General features: G+C 38.1%; 1 protein-coding gene across 1 annotated transcript in view; it reads left to right on the top strand.

Annotated features, from left to right (window-relative positions):
- CRPPA (CDP-L-ribitol pyrophosphorylase A) overlaps window positions 1-22,294 on the top strand; it is a 99,951-nt gene extending 77,657 nt beyond the window's left edge. The window contains exon 12 of the mRNA XM_031553916.1: window positions 19,792-22,294. Within this exon, the coding sequence (XP_031409776.1) occupies window positions 19,792-19,868 (77 nt within the window). The 3' untranslated portion in view covers window positions 19,869-22,294. The remainder of the gene's footprint in view (window positions 1-19,791) is intronic.
- The last annotated feature ends 5,001 nt before the right edge of the window (window positions 22,295-27,295 follow it).

Below are 27,295 nucleotides of genomic sequence, written 5' to 3'. Positions count from 1 at the left end.
TGCCTCTGGGCTACTGGTACTGAGTAGAGGGGAGCTGGAATGAACTGTGTTTGGATAAGTGAAACCTAAAAAGCTTTGATCCTGCTAGTACAGAGGTTGTTCCTGGGAGAAGACATCTTTCAGTCCAGTAAAAATCATCAAATTTTAGAATGGCTTCTATTGGAAGGGACCTTAAAGATTATTCAGGTCCAACTCCCCTGCTGTGGACAGGGTTGCCACCTACTAGGTCAGTCTGCCCAGGGCCCCATCCAGTCCTGGCTTTGAGTACCTTGAGCACCTTTAGGAATGGGGCATCCACAGCTTCTCTGGGCAACCTGCTCCAGAGCTTCACCAGTAAACACCATATCTGTTAGTTCTTTTGCCCTCCATGCCCCTCACGGATGTGGTCTCACTCCCGTGAAAGCATTTGGTGTTCAGTTACTCTTGCAAGGGATGCTGTGCCAGATGGAAGGATTTGTGAAATGGATCCTTCTCTCTCTTGCTAGTAGTTATTTTGGAATGGAAAGCAAAACACACTGTAAAAGAAAACAGGGTTAAACACATTGCATAGTGTATCTTTTAGCTAATTTTCTATTTTGCTAATTGGATGAACTGTTTGAGTCAAGCTTTTTATAATGTAAGAAATAACTGCCAGCTCTTCTTTTGTTTCTTCTTTTTTTTTTTTTATTGCTTCGAGCAAATATTTTATTTTGATATTTAAATAATTGGCAACAGAAAGTTGCCAGTTACTAGAAAATTTGCAGCAGTGAATCATCAACTCAGGCATTCATTTATTAGGAGGCGAAGGGAACTGTTAAATATCTCCAGATGTTATTTTGTTCATGTCCTTCAACTAAAGAAAATATCAGCAGTGCTAAATTCTGAGCAGGCTGGCCTGAACAGGTAGCATTGCTCAAATATTGATAATTAGAAATACTTCCTGACATTTCCCAAAGTGCACTGAGTGCTCTCCACTGTGTACATGTGGTACCTGGAGACATTCTACAGCATACCCAGGAGTAGCGCAATCCAGAGCAGAGCTGGGGGCTGTTTCTGCACTGCTCACATTGCATGCTGAGCCAATCAGCCAGGACAGACCCAAGCTGCCTTTTGGGTGTCTATGGTGTGGTTGCTAGGACAGGAGGGCAGCAATTTTGAATAGCTTTATACAGTGTTTTTGATTCTAATACTCAGATGTCATTAAATGCTTTTCTTTTAACTTTAAATACCTTTCTCACAATATATACGAGCTAAGTGATTGTTGCCTTTCTAATTTAATGAGCATTTATAAGCCTCATCTGTGAATAGTCCAATCTATCAGGCATTTGTTAAATAGCATCTCCATAAAAGCCTCCTAAACTTTGAGTTTCAGTCTATCACACTGAAAATTTAGCTAAAACTTCATTATAATGGGGACTGCAGTCTACGGTCAAGGCTGTAGTAAGTTTGTCAATGTTTACCTTAACTTTACTAGCAAAGCTGAACATTACGTGTGCCATTGTTTAGAGAGCACTGCTCAGAATTTTAAAATGCATCGAGTAGTAAGAGCAACTTTGGGACCTTGAGCTTGATCCCATACCTTCAGCAATGTATGATCAATTGAAAACTGTGTAACAGTGGTATAATGCTAGTTTTAAATCTAGTCAGAACAAGATTTACTTCTGGAATATTAAGTTTTTACCACAGTGTTGTGTGCAGATACCTTACAAAGTATTCCTGTGCCCAGATCAAGCACACTGCCAACTATTTCAGGAAAGCTAAAGTGTTATTTTGTGTTGAATGCCAGCTTGCAGCGGGAGCTGCTAGCTCCAACATCATTGGGACTTATTGCTCCATCCCAACAGCATCTGAAACAACATTATTGGGAGTATATGATGTTTACATGATCACAGATAGAAAAAACTAATTGGGGCAACATTAACGTCTTTGTGTGGTAATACAGAATGAGATTACCAAAGGCTGATTGTTCACTGACATACTGTATTTCCAATGATTTACACTGAACATATCATGTTTAAATAACATATGTGCCTCAATTTAAACAAGTAGGACTGTGCTTGATGTGAAATGTCAGAGTTTAAAAAATTTCTGTATATTTTTAGTCTACAGATTTTGGAACTATAATAGAACAGAATGTAATTGTAAAAATACAAAATTTTATCTAAGAATGCTCCTTTTTGGATATAACGAAACACTGCGTATCTAAATTTATCACTTTGTTTTGTGGGACTTTCCTTGTGACAGTGAAATGCCCTTGGAAGTAGGTAGACTGGCATACAGTGTTTCCTTACATTTGCACAATACACAAAATTTCAGAATGTAAAAATTAAATAGAAGACAATTGAAGACTGTAAGAAAAGTCTTTAAGAAAATATGTTACTTACCTTTAGCACTTTTGCCCTAAATAAGTAAAGACCCAAAAGTAAATTGAAAACAAACCTGCAAGACGTGAAGTGAGTTGAGGAAGATAATAAACTTCCTTCTGTGAGAAGCTGTCATAATTCTTCAGAGGTAAAATAAAAAAAACCCCTCTTTTTAGGTATAATTTGTAACAATTTAAATCTATCGAGTTATCTTGTAGTTCTCAGTGCATGGGGAGACAGCCAATGCAAGTACAGAGCTACATAGTTTATTAACAATATTTTTTTGTAATACATTGTTTCAATGACAATTCAAGTAATAATTTCACAAATTATCTTTCATTACCAAAATCAGATTAGGTTGCAATTTATGAAACATAAAAATCCGTGAGTCTTCATTTAGTGTCTTTCTGCTTATATATCACATCAAGTTATTTTCTCCTTTAGAGAAGATTTTTTTAAATGCTTTTTTTTTAAAAAAATGTCTCCCACACAAGAATTTTTCTCAGGTAAATTATTTTGCATCTGCAGCAGATGCAAAATGCTGTATGGAATGTGAAATGAAACAGAACACATTCCTTTCCATGCTACATTTGCCTGATAGGGACATCCAACTATAATGCTCAAACAAGTTGTTGGCTCCTGATCTTAAATCACTTTATAGGAAAGAAGAGATTCTTTTATGACTGTAAAGGGAGTGAAGGAGAAACAGAAATCCTGATTTTGATAACAGTTTTTGCATGTATTGTTGTGTTGGAGTAAGCCAGACAGGTTAGAGAAATCACACAGAGATTTAGCAGGTTTTAGGCCTAGAGATTCTACTTTTTAGCAGTCTGGTGCCTAAGTAGAATAAAAGCTGATATAATCCTGAGGCATTGTTCAGAAAACATTCAAGACAAAAGCAGCAAGTGATTGCTGGGCTTTATAGTTCAGTGAGCCAGATTGTTAGAAAGCAAGCAGAAATAGCAAAAACGTAGTTATTTCTATCTGTAAATATGCATATTTTTCTATGGCTAGTGCCAGACACTTAACATAAAGCTGATTCACTCTGTTGAATGTTTAGCTTCATTGAGTGTTTCGATTGCACAACTAAAGTAGCCTATGCAATTAGAGGTTTTTGGAGAAAAACAAAACAAATAAGCATTAAAAAGAATAGCAAACAATGAACTCTGCTCCAAAAGTAATGTTCCCATTTTATTGTGTCAGCCCATACTGTCAGAAGCAGATTTTAGTGGTATGGAAGTAGAGTTTGAACATTCCCACCAGTATTCCTTTATGTTTTGTTGCTATGTGACAGATGGCAGCTGACGAGCAGTCTGACAAAATGGTGTCTGACATGAAAGTGTGTATGAAGCAAAGGTGTGCAGTTGAAATCCTTAATATGGAAAAATTTGTACCCATTGACATTCATCAGCAGTTGAGCACTTAAAGAGACCAAACACTGGATGTGAGTGCAGTGAAAGTTGGACTGCATGGACAACATTTTCCTAACAGTAATGCCATCATAGCTGCTGTGAAACGGTGGGTCGTTTCTGCTGGTGCAGATTTATATGAGTGCAGCATGCAGGCTCTTGCTGGCAAGAATGCAGAGCTCATGGTGGTGACTGTCAAAAAAGAGTATTCTGTAGCTGAGGATTTGCTCTATCAAATGGTGTTATTGTGCTGTTCGTATCTGTTGTAGTTTCCATGGAAATAAATAGGAGGCATTACTTTCAGAGTAACATTTTGTAGCACCTAGCAAAGTCGTCTTTAGATTTAACGATTCAGAGACTGGCTTTTAACTGAATCCATGTGAATACACATCTTGGATTTTGATCTTTTGATCACAAATTAGTACTGTTTTGTAATTTTAAGCTTTTTGAAATGTTATTTTCAGCGGAATCTCATAATTATGCAGCATTTTTGGTTTCTAATGTTTATGAGATTAATAGCTGTTTTTATCTGATTTTTGTAATTCTGTTTTTATCTGTTTTTGTTTGTCTATTATGTTAAAAAATTGAAAGCAAACTGATAGCAATTGCCTTTCCAAATAGCTTCAGCTCTCCTGATAAAATTAGTGTGCTGGAGTTGGTGTGCAATGAGATCATTCACAAATAAATATTTGGCCTTGTTTTCTTTATTTCTGAGTTTATTTTTTATTTTATATCTGTAATATAATCCAGGCATTTCTGCTCAAAACAATACTTCTTGTGTGGTAAAACTCAGCAGGTATTTAGTCTCATGCCTACTAGAGGCAATTTTTAATTGTCTTGAAATACAATGCTTGTCATAACCTATTAAAGTTTATGTATCATCTATTGTGTAAATACAGTATTGGTTCCTTGGTCGTGGTAGAAAGGACCACTGTAATGTTAAACTCTTGGGCTTAGAAAATCATATGACCCATGGCAACTTTCTCAGAACATTATCAATTAAACATATTAAAGGATTGCTTGACTAACTTTAGAGGAGCTTTAGAGCTCCTGGTATTTACTGATGGCAGATCATGAATTACGCGGCTGTTTTAGCCACTGCATGTATTTACTCAATACAATTACTTCAACAGGCTGAAGAAATAAGGATTCTTATACAAAGCTCTTTAAATTCTTTACTTCCCTAAATGAATTCTAATTACACAGAGTGGTCTAGAAATATTTTTGGATGGATGATTTTGGCCTAATTACATTTTTTTCTCATGAATCAGTCTGCATTTTAAAATATGTTCTTCCCAATAATGGATTAGAATTTTTAAAATAAAAGACTTCCTGATTAATGGTAAATGCTAATGCAGAGCTATTCATATTTATTGATATTTATGATATACGAATGAAAACCACAATTTTTTTCTACCACTTTATACAACCACATGTATTCTTTTGTGTTTATTTTAACAAATTCTAGTGAATGTTGATCTTATTTAGTCATAGAATCATTTGAGTTGGAAAGGACATTTAAAGGCCATCTAGTCCAACTTCCCTACAGTGAACAGGGGCACCTACAGCTAGGTCAGGTTGCACAGAGCCCAGTCCAGCCTGACCTTGAAAGTCTCCAGGGATGGGGCATCCACCACTTCTCTGGGCAATCTTTTCCAGTGCCTCACCACCATTATTGTAAAATACTTTTTCCTTATATCCAATCTAAATCTCCCCTGTTTTAGTTTGAAATCTCTTCCCCTAGTCCTGTCACAACAGATCTTGTGAAAAAGTCTGTCCCCTTCTTTCTTAGTGCCCTCTTTAGATACTGAAAGGCCACTACCAGATCTCCCTAGAGCCTTCTCTTTTCCAGGCTGAACAGCCCCAGGTCTCTCAGAAGTTTTTCTCTAGCATATGTTTCTATTACAGTTTACGTAAAAATATTTGCTGCGGCATCAAGATTATAAGACAAAGGAAATAACTGAGGCTTGAAGACAAGAACACTTTATCACAAGAAGATTAGGTTTAAAAAAAATCAGGAAATCTTTTCTGCTAGTGTCAGATTTGCTTAAAGGAAAAGATACATGGAAACCAGTTGGAAAAAGCAGTAACTAAGAGAATGTGGGTTTTTAAGGCCCGTCATTGGATTGAAGCTGGTCTCATGTAAAAGACAACTTGTGTTTTGTTAATGAACCTTGAAGAGAATGCATGACTCTCTTACAGTTGTTGGACTGGAACGGTGTTTGAGCCTTTGAAAGGGTACTCAGTAGCAAAAGTTCTCACAAAAGTCCCTAAAGTGTAAACTTCTAGACAATAACAGCAAGTTAACCTTTGTAGTTAATGTGAAGGAGACGTTTAGACTGAGAACACTGGGAGTGTTAAAAGACAAGGCTGTGGCATGTACATAACACTGTAGACACAGTTCTGCTTACTGAATAGACAGTGGATTTATGGAACTAGAGCATACAGCGTAAATGCTGAGGCGGAGTGGGAGCGAGAGAATTCAGTTCGTTGAAGATAAAAGAGATACTGAGTAAAAAAAGGAATTAGTGGGAATGGAGTTTGAGATTGCTTCTTTTGTTCGGAGGAAACTTTTAAATGGCCACGAAGAACCAAACCACACGTTCATCTGATCAGTACAGGCTGAGGAGATGAACAGTGTGAAATAATTGCTTGTCTATAAAGATGCGCGAAGTTAAAAATGCAACTGTGAAAGTGGAAGCAAATACTGAAGCTGGAAGGAAAAAAAGTGAGGAAAAGAGAAAAAGTTTTGCTTTCTAGCTGAAGCACCCAGAAGTTTGTTCTTACTAAATGCCTTATTTACTTGAGCAGCTAAACTAGTTTTTAAATACAGATAAGGCTCAAAGAAAGCTGCATTCCTTTTCCCTTTAAACAGACAAAGCTGTATCATTGCGATTCTATGAGCTGAGCTCATACAGTGCTTGTTCAGAATTATATTGCGGAAGCTACCTGTGCCATTCAGTGTTCTCATTTGAGCAACTCTACCATTTCATGAGAGTTATTTCTTCTGAGGATACAAATAAAAATACAAGAACCTAACGAAATTAAGCTACTATGTCTCCCTTAAACATAAATTGTCATTGCAATACTTTTTTTTTCTTTAATGAAAGCACTGACTTTTAAAAAACAATTTAAGAACCCTCTGTAGTCTTAAAACTTACATCCAAGATCTATAATGGTTAACTGCAGTCAAAATTGCTATCAGGATGAAAACAGTTATTCTACTTTGCTTTCATTTTTGACAGTTATTTTTAGAAAATAGTTTAAACATTTTGCTGAGCTCTCTGAACTATTTGTAAGACTGCTTTTAATATTATTACAAGCTCATATTTGAAAAAATGCTTTGGAGATCCTGCAAGTGAATTTTACAGATATTTATTTAATGTCCCGTATGTGTTCTTGCATCATTTGTAAATAATGACAGTAGTATTATTTAGTTTTATTATTTAGTATTATGTTATTTATATTATTTAGCTGAATATCTATCTTCTAAGGAATGCCATAAAATAAAAGCACTCCGCATGCAGGCAGTCTACAAGGCACTGATATTGCCTCTTTTAGTCTTCTGTCTTGAAGAATTGCAATCACATTTTTTTTACGAGGAAGATGAATGCCCTTCACTATGGAAGTAGCACAGATGATCCAGATTTTAAAGTGAGGAGTGAGTAATGTGAGTGATGTGGCAACATCATGTTTAGTCATGCCCATACAAACTTTAATAAAGTTCCTTAATCAAATGCCTATCATGAGAAAGTATGAGAGAGATCTGAACTTATCTTTACAGACAGTCAAAGACATATTTGAAGTTGCAAGTATGCACAAGATGGTCTTAGGATGTTTTGAAAGGAAGCTTTGGTAATAATTTAATTGAAAATCTTGAAGGTGGTAAAGCAGACTGTTCTGTAATGCAACTTAAGATGCCAGATACCTGAAGGACAACCTTGAGTGCTTATCTCATAAAAAGAGATGTGTTCATAACTGCCAAAATATTTCATCTCTTTAATTTTTAATAAAGCATCTTAGTTATGGAGTACCATTAATTCTTATGCTAAAGCAACACAGGTTGTGTTCCTTTATGTCTTTAAGCAGAGATAAGGAATTGCGAGACTGGCTTTAAAATAGCTTTTTTCTTTTCTCTTTCTTTCCTCTCTTTCTTTCCTCTCTTTCTTTCCTCTCTTTCTTTCCTCTCTTTCTTTCCTCTCTTTCTTTCCTCTCTTTCTTTCCTCTCTTTCTTTCCTCTCTTTTCTCATTGTTATTTTCTTACACATTCCATATTGGGATTCAGTTCATATCCCTACACCTCAGCAGAAGCCAGGAAGAGAAAATAGAGGTGAAGCACAGAATCACAGAATGGCCAGGGTTGGAAGGGACTTCAAGGATCATGAATCTCAAACCACTCGCCCCCAAGCCCCCCCCACGCCCCGCCACCAACCTCCCCCATTTAACTACTAGACCAGGTTGCCCAGGGCCCCATCCAACTTGGTCTTGAACACCTCCAGGGACGGGGCACCACAACCTCTCTGGGCAGCCTGTTTCAACACCTTACCATTCTCACAGTAAAGAATTTCCCCCTAACATCTAATCTAAATCTTCCCTCCTTTAACTTAAAACCATTTTCCCTTGTCCTGCAATTATCAACTGTTGTAAAGAGTTGATTCCCCTCCTGTTTGTAGGCTCCCTTTAGGTACCGAGAGGCTGCAATTAGCCTTCTTTTCTCCAGGCTGAACAAGCGCAGCTCCTTCAGCCTGTCTTCATAGGGAAGGTGCTCCAGTCCCCTGATCATCTTTGTGGCTCTCCTCTGGACCCTCTCCACCAGCTCTCTGTCTTTCTTGTAGTGGGGGCTCCAGACCTGGACACAGTACTCCAGATGGGGCCTCACGAGGGCAGAATAGAGAGGGACAATCATCTCCCTGAATGAGATGAGACATGAGTCATATCTAAAGGTCACTTGAATATTCTCAAAGAAATAGAATTTGAGTACCGAGTTGAAATACATGGGGTGGATATTCAGTTCTGTGTGTTAATATATAATTGAAGAATGTTTTCAAATTTCAGTGTGTAACTTAAAAATGAAGTTTTTTAAGTCCCTCTAATAATGATGAGATGATGCAGCTTGAGAATCTCTTGCAAGCAACTTGCTAGATTCAGTAAGAACATCACAAGGGAAATCTGCTATCAGTGAACTTTTGGACAGCCAGTCCTTCTCACTGTGTCTCACTAGTAAAAGCTGTCATTTGAGTTACTGTAAAGCTGCTTTTAAACTGATCTCTCAGAATTTCAGAAGCGATTACATATTAGGTTTTCTAGATCAAAATGTGAAGTCTAAAGTTGAGTTTTAGTCTCTGTAAAGTCCCTGGGCTGCTAGCAGTGTAGTTCCTTTGGTTTATTTTTCTGTAACTGAAAAATGGAATGTGGCTTTTACCCCACTGAACTGATGTTATCATCTGAAAAGTTTGGATGCCGCAAGGCTGGGATGTGAACAATAGTGCAGCACATGTGTACGCATACTTTGACCCTCAGAATCTCTTGGTTTTTGTTTCTTCCCCTGAGGAGAAGTTTTAACTTTGTTTTTTAATAGGCTATAGAGTTTTTTTCTTCTGAATCATCTCAAATTAATTATCTGTAATCAAGAGAAATGTTTCCAATCAGTAGTTACCGCAGCCATGAGCTTGCATTTCAGATTATTCGCACTCTGGAGGAGTTGTAGAATGAAGATTTTAATGACTGAACAGAACACTTACACTGAATCATGCCCCTGCTTCTTTGGAGGCTGGATATCTATTATGCGTTATTTTCTGTATGAATTTGGCACCTAGAGGAGGAGGAAAAATGTGCTTTCAACTGAGTGAATGGGAAAAATGCTTAGATTTCCTCTGCGCTGTTTTTCAGCACTCTCCAGGGATTCAACTGCATCACTCATTCTTTCTGAGGACTTTTCCATTTTGTTACAGTTACAGCAATTAAAAGTTGCCCAGTCTTTCTTTATATCTCTATTAACCACAGTCACAAACAGTATGTTACAAATTATATAAACCCCCATCCTGCATATTTGTAGGCAGAAGTTTTATTATCTGCGATAGCTAAAGCATTTACTGTGTTGTGCTACGTATTAGCAACTTATATGTTTGCAAACTATTGCGTTCATTTTTTTTTTCTTGAAATAAAGTACAAAGAATCTATGTTTTCAATATTACGAGGGGGAGAAAGGAAAAGCCTATTAATTTGAAATGCGCTGTGTTAACTTTGCCATAAAATATGTACTTCTCGCTCTTATTAGAAATTAATATGAAGAAGTGTTGTGTTGCTTTCTCTCTCCCTGTTAGGTGTTTTTTGTCAGTAAGGATGGCATAGTGCTGTAACAGTGATGGGAAGCATTCAGATATGTGATGTTTACTTGTGGGATGCCTTGTCCCTGGAGACACTCAAGGTCAGGCTAAACTGGGCTCTGGGCAACCTAATCTAGCAGTATGTGTCCCTGTTCATTGCAGGGGAGTTGAACTAGATGGTCTTTAAATATGCCTTCCAACTGATATGAGTCTATGATTCTGTGATTATAATTTTGTGATTACGCTGCTAAAGGAACAGACTTTGGATGAAATGTACTGGGTTATCCTAACAGAAAGTCAAGAAGAAGAGTCAGGGGTCCAAATTATCTGAAATTGCAATTTATCTAGAGGTATTTTCTTTTATTCTAGTATTATGATGTACTTATTACTGCGTTATTCCTGTAATAGTATGTTTCTTTTCTCTCAGTGGTAGCATAATTACTGAGAAAAAGGTAAAGGATGATGAGTATGAAAATGAATCACGCATTAGAAAATGTCTGGAACATTTTTGTATTTTAATTCAAGTAACATAATATCACTCTGTGCCTTCAAAAGTACATAGGAAAGGAAGAACTTTCCACGGAATTGCCTTAGGATAGTTAGGAAGAAAGGGAAAAATATTTTAATGTGGACTACTGAAGTATTGAAATATAAGCATTGCTCAACTTAAAGGAAAAGCTCTCCAAAGAACGAAGTGTCAGACACTTGCTTTCACCTCTGCTGTTTCTTCTGCCTTTTCTCCTAGCTTGTTCCCCAACACTTCTCTCAGCTTTTTCTACACCTACATTTTTTGCTTTCCTACATGCTGCTGACTTCCTATAGCTTCCCTAGGGCTGCTCATCGAGTGACGCTGAGTGTAGAAATGCTGTATTTCTCGGCTTATAATAGGATAAAAATGGCTTTAAAGTCTGCTTAAACTCTGCTTTTGCTCTGTTACTACCCCATCTGTCAAATCCATTCATACATGATGCAGTTACTCCAGTCTTGGTTGGTGGCTGGTGCATTCCAACAGCATGCAAGTGATTTGCATGACCCGTTTCTCTGTATGCATGTGTGATGGGTCTGCTATGTATGCCTGGTCACCTGCAGAACTCATTGCCACAGACTATCAAAATATATATTTACTGACTCTTGCAGTGCAACAGGCAGCAGAAGATCTGCCACATACACAGAAGGAAAGGCTGTCATATGTTGCTGCTGCTGTGAGGAAGAAGAGCTGCATATCACTCCCACGTTAATTTGTTAGTGCTATTGGATTGTTCCAGAGCTTGCTGGAAACCAGAAGAAAGACTTGGCTAGTCAATATCACACAGCTTTTCAGCAGCTTAAAATGGTGATTGTCACAGGAGAATGCCAGTTTTCTGTGCACTAGGAGCATTTCATTTTTCTTGTGATGATAGTAAGAAGCAATTATCCCTTTCTCCTAAAAACTCTTATGGTCTGTTTTACAAGGTTACCAGAGTGATATCTCACAGGACATGTTAGGTAGAAGAGTAACATTCATTAACATTAATACGTTTCATATTATATCTTCTTTGGTGTCATACTGTGTTGAGAGACCACCTCTAAGAAACCTCAGACACGTAATATACTTCCAAGTTTGCAGAGAACCATATGTGCTAAATGACTTATTTTTCTCCCAGTACATACAAGTGGCAAAATTGGCTGCTAATTCAAGCATCAGATAGCTTTCTGAACAGCGTAGAGGGAAGGTGGTTGTTAGCTGGCTGTGCTATCACTGCTGGCATGCTCACCATTGCCAGCAGCTCAGATCAGATAGTGGTAAGTGCTGAATGAAAACTTGCTCAAGCTGCAGGGACTGAATATTCTGAAACTGCTCTTCACAGTAACCTTTTCAGAGAATTTTTGATCCAGGAATTTTATGAATTATTTTGTATGATCCTGCTAGAAATTTTTCATACAGGAGGCACGGGCACTTGGCTTGTGTCTGCTCCAAGGCTGATCCTCTTTTTTTATATGAAAAGAATAAAACCAAACAAGGGTTACAGAAAGCAGCTCGCAGTTGCCCCTCAGGCACCTGGACTAGCATCTAGGCTGGAATTCTGTCATCTTTCTCTTGAGGCATATACTATCTACCTTAAATGGGTCTCCCTCCACAGGAATCTTAGCCTCAGCCCACCAGAAGTGTATGTGTGGGGAGGTGATGGACTACTCATACAAAGAAGGAAACTGAATCAAACCCTTGTTACCTACATGTTGCAGAACACAATAATAGAGATGTTTTAAAACTGCCCGTTTAGGAGAATTCTGTGTATTCTGTTCATTCTTGAGAAAGTAATTAATTTGTTTTGTCCATATTGTGCTTTTGTTTGTTTCTTTGTTCTAAACAAACGTGTATCATTTACTTTCTATTTTAAATCTGTGAATCTTAGGTGAAAAGGTATATGTGGTAGCACTGTAGATGGACTTCTTACAGACTCCAGAAGATTTAAAACACTTGTCTATTGGTGTAACTATACAGTCATTTTATGCGTTGATGGCTTTCTGTTTTCTTGTGGTAAAATATAGGCAGCATGGTTAATGAGTAGTGCAGGACAGACTGGGAGATACAGTGCAGTACTACACATCTATGTACAATTTGTCTGGATTTGGCTAAACTGTAGTATGCATTTGCAACTGTTTAACTGCAGCGAACTAACTCAGACATATCAGAGTTTAAACTATTAGGTTATTATTAACTTGGCTCCATTATCACACAGCTTGGTTTTTCTAGTGCTACCCACTTCTCAGTTCTCCACTGCATGCAGCGCACTTGGATTTTCTGTTTCTATTCAGTGATGGTGAAGAATCCGTTGTATTTTCTTACTTGAATAAAGAAGCAAGACTGTAGATGCAAAGGTTGAGTTGTGGACCTGCTGCAGTATTTTTGAACCCAGCTACCTATCTGAACTCAAATGCTAGCTTATTTATGTGTTACTTGAAAGGAAAGCTAAAAATATTCAGAGAAATAGTTTTCTTATCTTTTAGGATGATCTGCATAGCTGTCTGCTTATTGAGGTAAATTGTTGCATTAATATTATGTATGAGAGTGCACTTATCAATAGATCCTTTGGCACATGGACTAAAAAATCTGATGTGGGAGCATTTGAAAAAGAAGGGGATTAATTTGTACTGTAACACAAATGGAAATTGCCTTATTTTGTGGATGCATGCAACTACCTATCTTGAGTAGAAAAAAAATGCTTCTTCATGAATCTCTGCTGAGATTTGAATGAACACCAAATCATTTTATATTGTGAAAAATGACATAAGTCTTCCCATATCATATTTTAGATTAAAAGGAAAGAAGAAGAAAACGTCAAATAACGAGGCTTTTGGGGCTGGTCTTTCTTCTTGGTTTCTGTGCAGATAAAACAGTATTGGTCTGTGTCATGAGGCAAGTTTTTGGACACACACAGTTTGGCCAAAGTGTAACTTGCAGTACTGAGTAGAGATTTACACTACCAGCAGTTCTAGTGCCAGAGTGGGTATTGCAATGCACTTGCCAGAACACAGGCCCTTTCAGCTATTTTCTTTTCTGCTTATGCCCTGTGGTGTGCTTGCTGTACACACAGGCCTACTCTGTGAAGGAGAGAAGTGGGCGTTCTTCATCAAGCCATCCTCTGCTGGATTCCAGCATTTTCCATGCAGTGGCAGGAATGTGAGATACAGCACAAGTGCTGTCTTGCAGTGTGATCTATCTCACTCTTTCCCTTCGTCATGCTGAAGTTGTTGAGAAGGAAAGATTTCCATAGAGCAGTTCATGTTTTTTGTTTGTTTGTTGTTGTTTATAAATTTAAATGTGTGTTTATGTGGTAGCTACGTGGTGTTTGCACTGTGTTCTGGGAGGTAGATTTGTCGGTCTACGTATTCTTGATGCATTTGGGTTGAGAGAGCAAGGCACAGCTGTTACTTTACAGTGCTGTCTAGGACACATTTGTAATGGCAGGCCAGGGATGGTTGTCGTGTCCTAGGGCTAAGAGACACAGCATGTCTCATGTCCATATGGCAAAGCGCTCTTTTTCCCAAAAGAGGGTGGCCTCATTCAGCCTGCCTCGTGGGAGCAGTTCCTGGCCTGTGCTGTCCCCTGAACCATGCCAAGCCATTGTCTGGAAACATGCTACCAGGCGGGAGCCAAAACTGTGCCAGGGAGCTGTCTCACAATGGAACAGCAAGGGCGAGGGCATGCCAGCGCCAGCAATGCTCTGGCCCCTTGCCTCTCCTGATGCAGATGCAGCTGTATTCACACTGATGTGCCCTAAGTTTAACCCAATCTTTTAATCATGTTTTCAGGTTTCCTATCAGCTGAGTGATCAGGGCTAACCTTGCAGTCCTATTCATTTGTAGAAACAGTTTTAACGGTGAAGTCAAACAACATTATAGCAAAATGAAGTGCAAGTAATGGAATACAGCTGTTTTATTCTTTTGGAGCAGTACAGTAAAAGGCAGAGGTAATACCTACAGAGATATTTTTGGAGCTAAAAAGGGGGCTGTGTGTTTTTTGAGCTATGCTTAAATTGAACTAGTACATATGTAAATGGGAATGTGTGTATATGAAATTACAGCTGGAAAAAAAAAAATCCTGAACAGATTGAAGCAAGGAAATGAATCGTGAGGAGAATGTCAATAAATACGCAGATAGCCTCACAGTTTCTTAAATAAATGCACATTTGTAAAGTATCATGTTGCGTGCTCCAAACACAACTTTAACTCTGTCCCTATATCCATTTCCAGTTTTATTCTGCCGGCCAGAAAACCCCTACTGTACATCAAATAAATTCTGAATGTGAGTTACAACCATCATACAATATGGTTATGTTGGAATACTTTTACTATTTAATAACAGACAAAGTGGATATTTTATTTTGGAATCAAAGTGCTGTGCTGTTATGTGGATTTATGGTTTATAAGGTTGGCAGTGTTTCTGAGTACTTTCTATTCCAAAGTACATAAATATAAAGTGGTAAAAGTTTTGTTTTTAGCTTATAAATGTAGTTAATCATCTGTTCAAACAATAAAAAAATTCTATTTATTAATAGCCAAGAAATGTTAGAGGTTTTTGGTTTTCCTTTTTTACGAGAGACTCATTTAAGTCAAATGGATGAAATGAATAGACAATGGATATCACAATGGTTTAGGGGGGATCATAGCACATTAGTAGATCATGTGGAACTTCAGTCATCAAAATTGTTGCTGCCTCTGAGTCTTATTTAAAGGTCATAGTCTTTTTTTAAAGATTTTGTTGATGAGTGAAAGAACTATTTGTGTTTGATCCATCCAGTGTGTGCATGAATATGCACACGCTGAGTAGCGCACTGAAGTATGTTCTTCTCTTGGAGTTCGCCAAACTGAGCAGTGGGTGGGCAATAATGTGAGCGCCCTTGTGGGCTATATGAGCATTTGTATTGCTCCTTCTTTTCTTACATCCTGCTTTTTATCGTGGTTACAGTACATCTGAACATGTCAGGCAATTAGACATGTGAGGACCTGGTTCTGCTTGATTATTTGACTTCCTGCAACTAATAATGAGGTTTTTGAAAGATTTAGTACTATGCCATTGAATATAAAAGAGGCTTGGATTCCTGTATGTGCAATGGAGTTAGGTGTGGTAGATTAGATTTGTCCTGGCATCCTTATTGAAGCCTCCCTGTAGGCACCATCAGGTGTAATCAGCACCATTGCCAGAAATAATACTGCAGTGTCAAAAACATGGGTGTTTTAAGGGTATAGCCAGGAGACTTGAAGTATTCATGTATTTGTTTAAGTGTAGATTAATAAAGATTCACAACATTCTTTTTCTTTCCTGTGTTGTTTAATCCTGTTATCTAAAGGCTTTTTGTGTTCTTTATAAACACTGCTGGCTTCTGGATTACCTATAACTACTTAGGAAAAAATGAAATCTCATTGAAAATATGTGTTTAAATGCTCAGTAAAGGCCAAAAAATGAAATAAATTCTTTGTAGGATTTAGAGGAAAGAATAGTGAAGATGCAACTTAACTATTGCCTCAGGAAATTTTTTCCTTTTACTTTGAACAGTGTGTTCTCTTTCAGTTGCTAAAATTTCTTTTCCTGTTTGCTTTCTGATGGATTGTACAGAATAGAAATGGTCATCCAAAGTTAAGTAATACTGTACAGACCATGACAGACACTACCACCGTGATTTCTAGTATGAAAGCAAGTTTTGATTCTCAGAAGGAAAAAGCTTATGCGATTATCTAGAAATTCCTGGAAGAGTCCACTTCTTCAGGCTATTTTCTGCCTCTTTCCAGTAACATGATGGCTGTGAGAATAAAGCAAGTTCAGATCAGCACATGCTTAACCTCTGCATGACCAAACAATGTGCCTCAGTGCCAGCACTGGCCAGGAGGCCTGGCACTGCACTCCAGTCCTTGCACAGCTGGCCCTGAGGCCTGTGTGGGACTGTGTTATCAGGAAGGAGCAACAGTATAAATATAAATGCTAGTCACCCCTCTGATCTCTTGCCCTTCTGAAAGCATCAGTAAATCATATGTTATGAAATTTAACCATCAGTTGTAACTGTAAAGAGTTAAGGATATGTTTCCTCTTACGTTTGTTGTCTTAGATTGGATAATACAAGGGTTAGTCCAAAAGTAACGCCACCTTTTTTTTGTTGTATTTGTTGTTGTTGGCCCATGACATTGGAGGCAGATATTGGTGGTATGGCAAAAAACGTTGAACTTTCCTGATGATATTCCTTTACATTTTGTTGCTGTGTGACAGATAGTAGTGGAGGGGCAGTCTGACAGAATAGCACGGAATCATAGAATCCTTAGACTTGGAAAGGACCTTTAAAGTTCATCCAGTCAAACTCCCCTGCAGTGAACAAGGACATCCACAGCTAGATCACGTTGCCTGCCTTTCCCTTGAAAGTCTCCAGGGATGGGGCATCCACTGCATCTCTAGGCAACTGTTCCAGTACCTCACCACCAGCATTTGACATAGAAGTGTATTTGTAGCAAAGGTGTAGAATTGAATTCCTCTGCGCAGGAAAAACGGCACCTATTGACATCCATCAACACTTGCTGAAAGTTTTTAGAGACCAAACAGTGGATGTGTGAGCACAGTGAAAGATGAACTGTGTGGGCAGCATTTTCCTAACAACGATACCCTCATAGCAGCTGTAAAACAGTAGGTCATCTCCACTGGTATAGATTTCTGTGACTGTGGTGTGCAGGCTCTTGTTCATCTCTGGTGAAAACGCAGATATCATGGCGGTGCCTATGCTGAAAAATAGTGATTTGTGGACTTTGCTCTATCAAATGGTGTTATTGTACCCATTGCTGTGCTGTATTGCATGGGTTACAAATACTATTCAGAATTCTTTGCATGTCTTTCCTTCAGAACACAGAAGTTAGCAGTAAAGCCTTAGTTTTAGGTTTAGATTTATAAAAAACTTTTTTTTTTTCCAGTTTAAAATAATCTTATGGTGTCATTTTCAATCTCTCTTGTGGAAGCTAAATTTCTCTCTTGCTTCCTTTTATGTTCAAAAACTTTAATTTATTGCTGCAAAGGAATGTGTACTGAATCCAGTAACCAACAGAGGATGTGGAAAGATTTACTGGGAGAAACATTAAGAGCATTCCTGGCCAGGTGCATTTTTTTTCTCTTTTTTTGTGAAATGGGAAAAAAGATACACACCTCCCGCCAACTTCAGAGATGGCTGAAAGCCCATTTGGAAAGCAAAGAGTGTGTGGTTGTGCACTCCTTCTGAACACAAACTGAACAAAAGGTGATGAGGGTGCAAAGAAGCTGGCATTGCTGGATGGTGAGAAATATGCTACTAGATAACTGCAGTGTTCATGGTCTGAATTGGGTGTACACACATGGTTTCCACTCTCCTTGTACATAATATAACAACATGTATCCCTGGGAAAAGAGGATGGGAAAACCCCTACCAAACATGTATAGTGGGTTCAGCGTTCCTTTTTGTACCTTCAGTCCATGACAAAAGGTACTGAAGAAGCAGATACACTTCTGCACTCCTTGTTTCACTGATTTCCCCTGCATTGCATAGTGTGGAGGGGAAGCTCTGCTCAGTAAATAGTAGACAATTTTTAGATCACTAGTAATTAATTTTATTGCATATTAGAATATATAACATGACTTTGTGAAGAGCGTAATCTTTGGAGGGGCAATGGTACAAATTGTAACCGCTTACTTATTTGATGGTTTTTAGGATACAAATCTGGTCAAATACAAATATTTTTTCCAAGAATAATAAAAAAATCAGATATAAAACAGCTATTTCTCAGTATTCCCATTTACTTCTTTGTCATGCTTACTGGCTTTTACATAAAGCGCGAAGTTAATGACAGCATTACAGTATATAATTCTGTGTAATATATAGTGTTTCAGAGATATCTTTCTTCCATCAGTTTTTCCTTCAGCCCCAACTTCTGAGACTGCTACTCCTCTTTGTACTAGCTGATAGAATAGGTCTTTCCAGCAGCAGCCTTATTCCTTAAAAAGCAGTGATTAACATTGTTTTTATATAAATTGTTGAAGACATTTATTCTTTCTCTATTAAACCAAATTTCTTCAAAATGTCACCTGCAGTTTCTTCCTTGATACAGCATCCTAGAGAAGTTGTGGTGGAAACATTTGGAATCAAACTATTCCATCTGTACCCACTTTATATTTATCTAAGTTGTTTTACAAGACCCCAGTGATGGAGTTTCTTGCTCTGACCAGGAATGTGTTCCTTTGTATTCCCCTCCTGACTTCTAATTTGTATCTCAGTTCAAGTTCCCCTAAGCCTGATACTTCCAGTATTATCCACTGTGGATATGGAGAATAGCTCTTGTTTTCTCTTTGTGGTTCACTTTCTGTATTTGAAACTCTTCTAGATTTTCCCTAGAGTTTTGTAGACCTTTCTTTTCGTCTCTTGCTTCACACTAATTGTTCCCTCCTTTTTTTCTATCCAAGTATGTGTCTGCGCCTGACTACACCTATCAGTATTTTCCCAGTGTGCAAATGAAAAATGATACTGGTTGCAAGAGGCCAACCTATTATTGTCAGTACAATTAAGAAAACGTGCCAATTAGACAGAGGACTTTTTTGAAATGTCAGCTGGAGTGCTCAATTGGAAGCCTATCATCAAAGTGATATTTTATTTTTTCTTCCTGTGTTAATCTGTCTACTTGCCTATCAAAACCAGGCTACTTATTAAGGTTATGGGATACAAAGTTCAGTGTAAGCTACTGAAGTCCCAATGCTTTGAATCTGTAAGTTGTAAGTAGGTTGTAAAATTGAGATGAGATTCAGTGTGTACTGAAAATATGGGTATTTAACTGTGCTACTTACCTAAATCATACATTGTGTTTCAGTGCTTTTGAGCCAAAATGTTGACTACGTTTTAGATCTTAAAAGTCAGTTACAAAGGAAGTGATAGATTCAAGCTTCTGTTTTCCTTTTCTCTGGATATTTTGTATTAATTCCAACAATTGCAATATATTACTTTCTAAAATTATTTTCACTTTTTAAATCGTTGTGGAGATTGCAAAATCGGTATTGTTACATAATTGTGTTTCCTTAGAAAAAAGTTATAAAAGTTTTTCAACTAATACGTGCAAATAAATGTTTTGATTTTTTTTTTTAATTGCATACTTGTAAATTGTTGTTTACTATTTACTTTCTCCACCTTTTTTAATGTATTGCTTCCCCTGCTTCCTTCTTATTTTTTTTTTTTCCAGGACTATTTCCCACTTCAGGAGACAGTAAATTCTGCTGCTGCTCTTACCATGGCACTAATAAAGGACAGGAACCCTGAGCTGATTGGTCAGCTTTTGGTAGCATAAGGCCATAAATCATTCGTAGCTTATGGAAATATTTCTTTATCATCATTCATTCAGCAAAGGTCTTGGATCATTTAATTTTTGATGAAAACTCTGGATTTATGATATTTAGTATTAAGATCTTCTAACAACGTATTTTTGATACCTAAAATGCAAGTCTGATGTTATGTAGAAAGTGTAAAATGAATGTAATTCTGAGACACACTGGATATGTGCTTTGAAGAAAGATACTGAAATATTTTTTCTGAGGTACTGCTCATCTAAAAATGTTCACAAAAGACATCAGAATATTCAGTCTTCATGTAGAACTGTGTTTAACCCATGCATGTGTATTATTTTGCATTAATGAATTAATCCTAAAGCACAGCTTTCGTTCTTTAGATGAAATTATTTAACATTTGTTGCTATATGTATTAATGAATATTTAATATACCGTATGACCTTACTAACATCAGTGGAAATGCACGTTGCAAAAAGTGTTTGTTAGCTCAGTTCCCTGTCCTCCATGGAATAAAGAGTAACCTTGACACACAAAAAAAAGATGTGCATGGGAACATTGAGGTGCTATAGCCTGGTTTTCTGGATCAGATGTCCTCTGGCTGCAGCACTCCTTAGTACTATTACTACTTCCAATACCCATGTGCCATCATTCAGAACTAGCTCCAATAGCTTTTCTGAGTACAGTATTATCCACACTAGAAGTGTTCAGGGAACCTCCCCTTCTATCTGTCCTAAGTCCATCCAGTGTCCCTCTGATATCAGATAGATCAGCTACCTGCTTACTGCTATGCTTTCCTGAGTACAGTCTCTTATATCTAGGTACAAGGAAACTGTAAAGAATTTGCAATATCCTCATGGATCCTAAATGTAGAACATAATTTAGCCAGGAAAAGGAAATGGGTAGGTCAAGTGGAGAGTGTCAATCTGGGTAGTATTCAGGATTGATCCTTCCCATGTTAGGCAAACTTTTGAAAATCCATCTCAAATAAGATTTCTGATTTCAGCTCAGGAATTTGCCTCTCCATTATCCAGCAGTGGGTGTGGAAAGTTCTTTCCTGTAGCTCAGCTATTCAAGAGGATAGAGGGAGAAGAGCTCTGACTGTTGTTCAACAACAGAGATTGCCAATGCCAGCACTGAAAGAGATCCCAGCACTCCCACCAAGTTCCAGTCCCTCTGTTGTACGGACAAAACTGTGAGGATAGAACGATCCAGATTTGAACTCTGCCCCTCCCCTTTTCCCCAGATCTCTAAACAACTGCCTAAAAATGGTTTAGCAGTATCTGCTGAGACACCTCCATCTTAAATTACCTTTAGAAGCTGATGTTGATCCAAAACTTTCTTCATTATAGTAGTTGCAGCTGACTTTTCTGTATCTAAAGCATACATCTTTTTCTGCTGAAACAGTTCTTATCATCTGCTTCCTTCTTTGATTTTTTCCTATCTAATTTGATTAGTAATTTGTCCTTTTCTGATGCTGTACAATGTGGGCATTTATATTAGTTCAGTTTGTGGTCATACAATAAGACATGTTTTATTCATATATTTATTCATGCCTGTTCATATGCAGAGTAGTCAGATAAACTCAGAGGAAATATTTTATTATTGGTATCCATAATTTAACAGGACAACTTTCAAAAATAAATTTTCTTATTACTTTTACAGTAATGAATTTTGTGAAGGAATTTGTTTCACAGGCTTCTGAAAGATGTGATAGAAGATGTTTCTTTGGCCATATTTTTTTTTATTCTTTGCTTAAAGACTTAACTACAATCTGTGATGTATTTTCCCCACATTATAATAAGCAAGTAAATTTTAAAAACTCTTCATGTTTTCCATCCACTCTAATATACACATATAAAGTCTTAGCACTGGATTTTGTATAAATTGTCATTTGCTTAAACAGAACCTTTTATTTTGCTGTATTGTTTTACTTAACTCATTATCTTAAAAGGATTTAAATCCAATTTAAAATATCATTGCAATGAACTGCTGCAAAGAAAAATGATATCATGATTGTTTTTGAATTTCTTGTGAAAAGAGAACTAATGATGCCCATTAAGAAGTGCATTTCAGGTCCTCGAACATATTTAGTACTAAACACATTGAAAGATTCAGTAATGTACTGTTAATCATCACGTTACATATTTATTTATTTATTTATTTTTAAATTTAACCACCATTTTAAATGATCTACAATGACTGAAAAATCCAGTCTGCGGGAAGCCAAACACTACCAGCAGAACAACTAGAACAGATCACAAGATAGTAGAGCAGCAGTAAAAAAAAAAAAGAAAAGAAACTGGACTGTGAGCTATTGTATATCCAAAGTTAAATGTTGTCTTGGATGATTGCTAATACTTATAATGGGAATAAAGATGCAAAATGAAATTAAGAAACTGATTGATTGGTTTTTGTTTGTGCATAGCCTCTTACAAATAGCTATACACGCAAGAAACTTGGCAGCCTTTTGTACACACACGCTGTTTTGAATTTAGCTAGTGAATCAGTCACCACTCATATTGCTTTGAACATTTGAACAGAGATAACACGGAGTAAATAAAAGCTGAGACCCTGCCATCCTTGCTTACCTTACTCCACAAACATTCTAATTAATATTCTGTCAGTAAAACGTTCACCAGGAAAGAGAATACAGAATCTGGCCCTAAGAATGTTTTTCATAGTTGTAATGTTACGTGAATTAGATTTGTATATTGAAACTAACTCACTTCAAGCAGTGTCTGACATCATATTACTTCATTTGTCTTACATTAGTTGATGAAAGAGTTTCTAGCTACAATCTGTTTTTCTTTAGTTTTCCAGGTTACCTAGCTTGAAAAGATCACAGAATCACAGAGTGGACAGGATTGGAAGGGACCTCAAGGATCATGAATCTCCAAACCCCCTGCCACAGGCAGGGCCACCAACCTCCACATTTAATACTAGACCAGGTTGCCCAGGGCCCCATCCAATCTGGCCTTGAACACCTCCAGGGACGGGGCATCCGCAACCTCTCTAGGCAGCCTGTTCCAGCACCTCACCACTCTCTCTGTAAAAAATTTCCCCCTGACATCCAAGATGGTCTGATGGTTCTGTGAAAGCTGCTGAAACAATGAAGAGGATTGAATACAGTTGAATTAAAAAAAAACAACAACAGCATAAAGAAATGAAGTGGAATATGACCCTATTCTAATCAGTGGCATAAATCTAGTTAACTTCAGAATATGAGGACTTTAGTTTGTCTTGGTAACTAACTCAGGCTGCAGAATAAAAGCATGTCTGGAAGCTTTAAATCCTCTAGTGCATTCAGATTTGCATTTGTACAGAACACCATTGTCTCTTCATCTCCACAGTACTGTTCTAGGTGCCCCCCAAACAGGAGCCTCCAAAGAAATGTCTGGTTCTCGATTACTGCTTAGCACTTTCCAGTGATAAGGCAACTTTTCCTGTCTGTAGGTCATTGAAAACTAGAAGGGTCATAATTTGTTTTCTCTGATGCTGAGGGAGGTGGTGGAGTCACCCAACCATGGAGTGCTCAAGGAACGTTTGGATGTTATGTTGAGGGATATGGTTTAGTGAGAACTATTGGTGATAGGTGATTGGTTGGACTGGATGATCTTGTAGGTCTTTTCCAACCTTGGTGATTCTGTGATTCTATACTCTCAATTTTGGGCACCTATTATACGAGTCATTGCTTTCTGTTCAGGTTTTATTTCAGAAGAAAAGCACATTTACTTCCAGAAACATGAAAGCATTTGTTGTCTCATTTCTCCTTCCTCTTTGTCCATAACTTTGAGAGCTGCTGGTTCATCTTATCAAGTTACCACCAGGATGTCAGGTAAAGCATGTCTATGTAGCCATTTGTAGGGACCCATTCACATTTCGTCTCTGCCATCTCTGCTTTCCCCACTTTCCCCTCATTCCTGTTAAAGAAAGTTGTAGGATTCAGGGATGGCTCTTGCTAAGTGTTCCTATAGGAGTCTGAAATCTGGTCTAGAGCTTCCTGGCTGCTGCTCTGATGGCTGGGCCATAATAAATGGCTGTAGTCGTGAAGGCATGGTTATGGGATGTATGTAGCCCTTCAGAGTATTAGTAGTATCTTGGCCTTATATTTTGAAAGATTTTTGATCATTCTCTCTGCTCCACATAATAGGTGCTCTACTGTTAGTCCTGTATGGGTGGAAAAAAAAACAAAAACAAAAACCCAACACCCAAACTACTTAAGTTATTAGACTGAATTCAGATGTGTGCTTTACTAAATGGTAGATTTTTCTCTTTTTGTCGATAATGAAAAATACTACTGAGAGGAACTTCCTCTTTTTTCCCCCCAAAGATTATTAAAACCACATCTGATTCTCACTGAAAAGGAGAGATATGCTGAGACTTGTAAAAAAAAAGAAAATAATAATAATAGTAATATCTTTATAGTCTCTTGTTGTGAAAATCGGTTATGAAACACTAAGATAAGAAAATCTGTCTCATCTCTAACATATAAGTATATAACTTTAATATAAAATGCTCAAATACAAACATATTATTTAATGGCAATTTTGAAGAGTTGAATTCTAAGAACTGTGAAAGAAAAAAACGTGAAGATTGCTTTCATTGTTCCTGTCCAAATCATTCAATCAATCTGATCTTTTGCACCTGGTTTATAATAATTTGTAATTGCACCCAGTTAGATGACTAATGCCCTTCTCTGTATGCCTCAGTAAGATATCTACACAAAGCATCCAAACGATTTCCAATCTTTGTGCCCACAGTGCCCGCATCTTCATCTTTAGATTGGTAAGTTTTTATGGTGTTTGCCTTCCTTGTCCTATTTCTCAACCCACTTGTTTATCACAATTCAATTTGTCTTGTGTTTCTGGCTTTACCCTGGGAAAAAAGAAAAATCACTAAAACCACATTTTTTCCCAATGTGAGTTGGTTTTAATTGACAGGTCTTAACACTTGTCTAATATACATTTTCCTTGGTTATTTCTTCCAGGAATACGCAATTGATTTTGAGATCAGAAAAACACAATTTCAGTGCCTGTGCTGAGGAAAGAGTCCTAGCTGTGAAAATACTTTTCATGACAGAATATAATTGGCTTGCCTGCACCAACCTGAGAAGGAAAGTGACATTTCTTAATATGTTTACCTACATATTAATTTGAGTATATTTTTCACTCTTTAGACTGAAGCAGATCTTGTCCTTAGTCCCGCACTCAAAAACTGAAATTGTAACTCAGTAAAATCTCACAACACTGAGTTATAACACAGTTACAAAGATGTATGAGAGAAAAGATTTGGACAAATAAATGGTAACATGATTTTACGTAAGATGGAGAAGCGAAGAGGCAAGAGAGAATATACCAAAGCACCTCCAGATGGCAAAATCTGCAGGGGAGACCCTTGAATGGCATGAAACATGAACGACTGTGGGGAGGAAAGCCTCCCAGGCTTGGTAGTGCCTGGGATTGGAGCTTAATAAAGTGCTTTCCTATTCAGCAGTCATTTCAGACAATTGTTTCTCGTGGGTTCTGATTCTCATTTGTTGCTAGCTCTGCATCTTTTTCATTATGCTTCCTCTTTCTTTTTATTTTCTTGCTTCAGACTAGCCCTGTCACTTCAAATTTCATGTTTCCTTTTCATTTAATCCATTCTCCTGTCTTCTGCCATGCCGTTTTCCCATCCTTTCCCCTACTTCTGTTACTTGTTTTTGCTCTCTCTATTCGTCACTCCCTTTCCATTCCTCCCAGCCCACCATCGTTGAAGGAGACGATCCCCCTCCTTTCTACTGAAAGCTAGGCCGTGGTCTGGCATCAGAAACCCTTCCTCACTCCTGGATCGAGAACTGAGGCACTGGGGCTTTGGCATCTCTGTGCTGCTCACAGCTGGGACCAAGAACAGATGTCACTTCCGCTGCCAGTTGCAGGCAGATGAGCAGCAGCTGCCCGTGAGGACAGACCTCCTGCATGGCAGCTGCTGGGCTGACACCCAATGCCGCTCATTAACCAGTGTCAAGCTGCAAGCAGCCCTGTTCCACTTGAAGGGGAAATGATGCTCTCCAAGGTCAGAGCCCCCACTGGCTCAGGGAGCCCTTCTTGGATTTGTAAAGTCAGCACCAAGTTAAGGAGCCAGATTTGCAAATCTATCAGAATCTCAGCAACAGCAAAAAGTGAAAGAAAAGAAGCCAAATTCAGGTACAGCTTGACGTCCTGGTGACTGGAAAAAGTATGTTTTCACTTACTAACCAGTGGCTTTGCCAGAAGTTGCTCAGAGACAAAAAACAAGGCACCCCACAATACTGTGTTAAGCAGTTCCTTTCCACAGCAAAAACACAGCCTGACTGAAAACCCATTGAAGTCAATGGGACTAAGTTCCTCCCAGTGCTTCCAAGAATGTGTGGCATCTCCTCCCTCTGGCCATCTCCTGCTAACTTCACAAATAACCATGCTGGTTATGCTCGTTTCTTCTTTATTATTATTTTTATTGTGCTGCAGTTTAAAGTGTGTATTTATGTTGTGCTGAACTCCCTCAGCATTTGGTGGGGGAACATTATGGTCTCGTTTAATCACAAATATGTTTTGGAGTTTAGTTCCAACCTAAGCATTCACAGGCCTATAGTTTAGTGGGTGATGAGTATTTCTAAACAGTATTTCAGAGTTTAAAATCTCTTTTTAAGGACTCATTCTGAGTCTAGAAACAGCACAATAAGCCTAAAAGGTTGGTCCTATGCTCGGTTTAAGCTAGTCTGCAAGGCTAGGAAAAATCCTAGCATCTTCTGGACAGTGTTTTTTCCCTCTTTCTGCTCACAAGCGCTGAAGTTTGTGCTTCTGTACAGCAGGTTGGTAGAGAAAGACGAAAAACTAAGCATTTTCTGGCAGGAAATATCTGTGTGAGAAGTGAACAGCTATCCTCAGAGTTGTGAGGTGGGATGGATTTGGGGTAGGAGGGATGTTGTGAGTCCTTTTGGAAGCACTGGGCCAGGAGCGCACAGCAGAGCCATGCAGGCACAGCTCATCACAAACCCTGAACTGCATCCCTGGGGCACTGGTTTCTTAACTTTGCAGTCTGAAGTCCTCCCTGAGTTCAGAGCAAAGTGAAGTGAATATTTGTTGTTCTGTCATTGTTATGCCCCTTCTTCAACAAGGACATATAGGCAGCTGAAGTACAAGAGGTTCAGATACCGCGTGTGGCTCCTCTGTTTGACCATCGTTTGTAGACTTTGTAAGTGGGGAAATGGCTGTGTACTGTGACATGCAGGCCTCTCTGAATATGATACATCTGAAAATGCTCAGAGATGAACTGCATTCCACAAGGGTAGGTCAGGGTAAGACCAGGAAGGAAGGAAACAAAGTGTCTCTCATCCTTTCTGGGAGTGGCTGCTAGCAGCAGATCAAAAAGGAAAGTATATTT

The sequence above is a fragment of the Meleagris gallopavo genome, chromosome 6, assembly GCF_000146605.3.
Source record: "Meleagris gallopavo isolate NT-WF06-2002-E0010 breed Aviagen turkey brand Nicholas breeding stock chromosome 6, Turkey_5.1, whole genome shotgun sequence".
NCBI classification, from domain to species: Eukaryota; Metazoa; Chordata; class Aves; order Galliformes; family Phasianidae; genus Meleagris; species Meleagris gallopavo.
The sequence above is the reverse complement of the archived record's forward strand: the minus strand, read 5'-3'. Positions and strand labels throughout refer to the sequence as shown.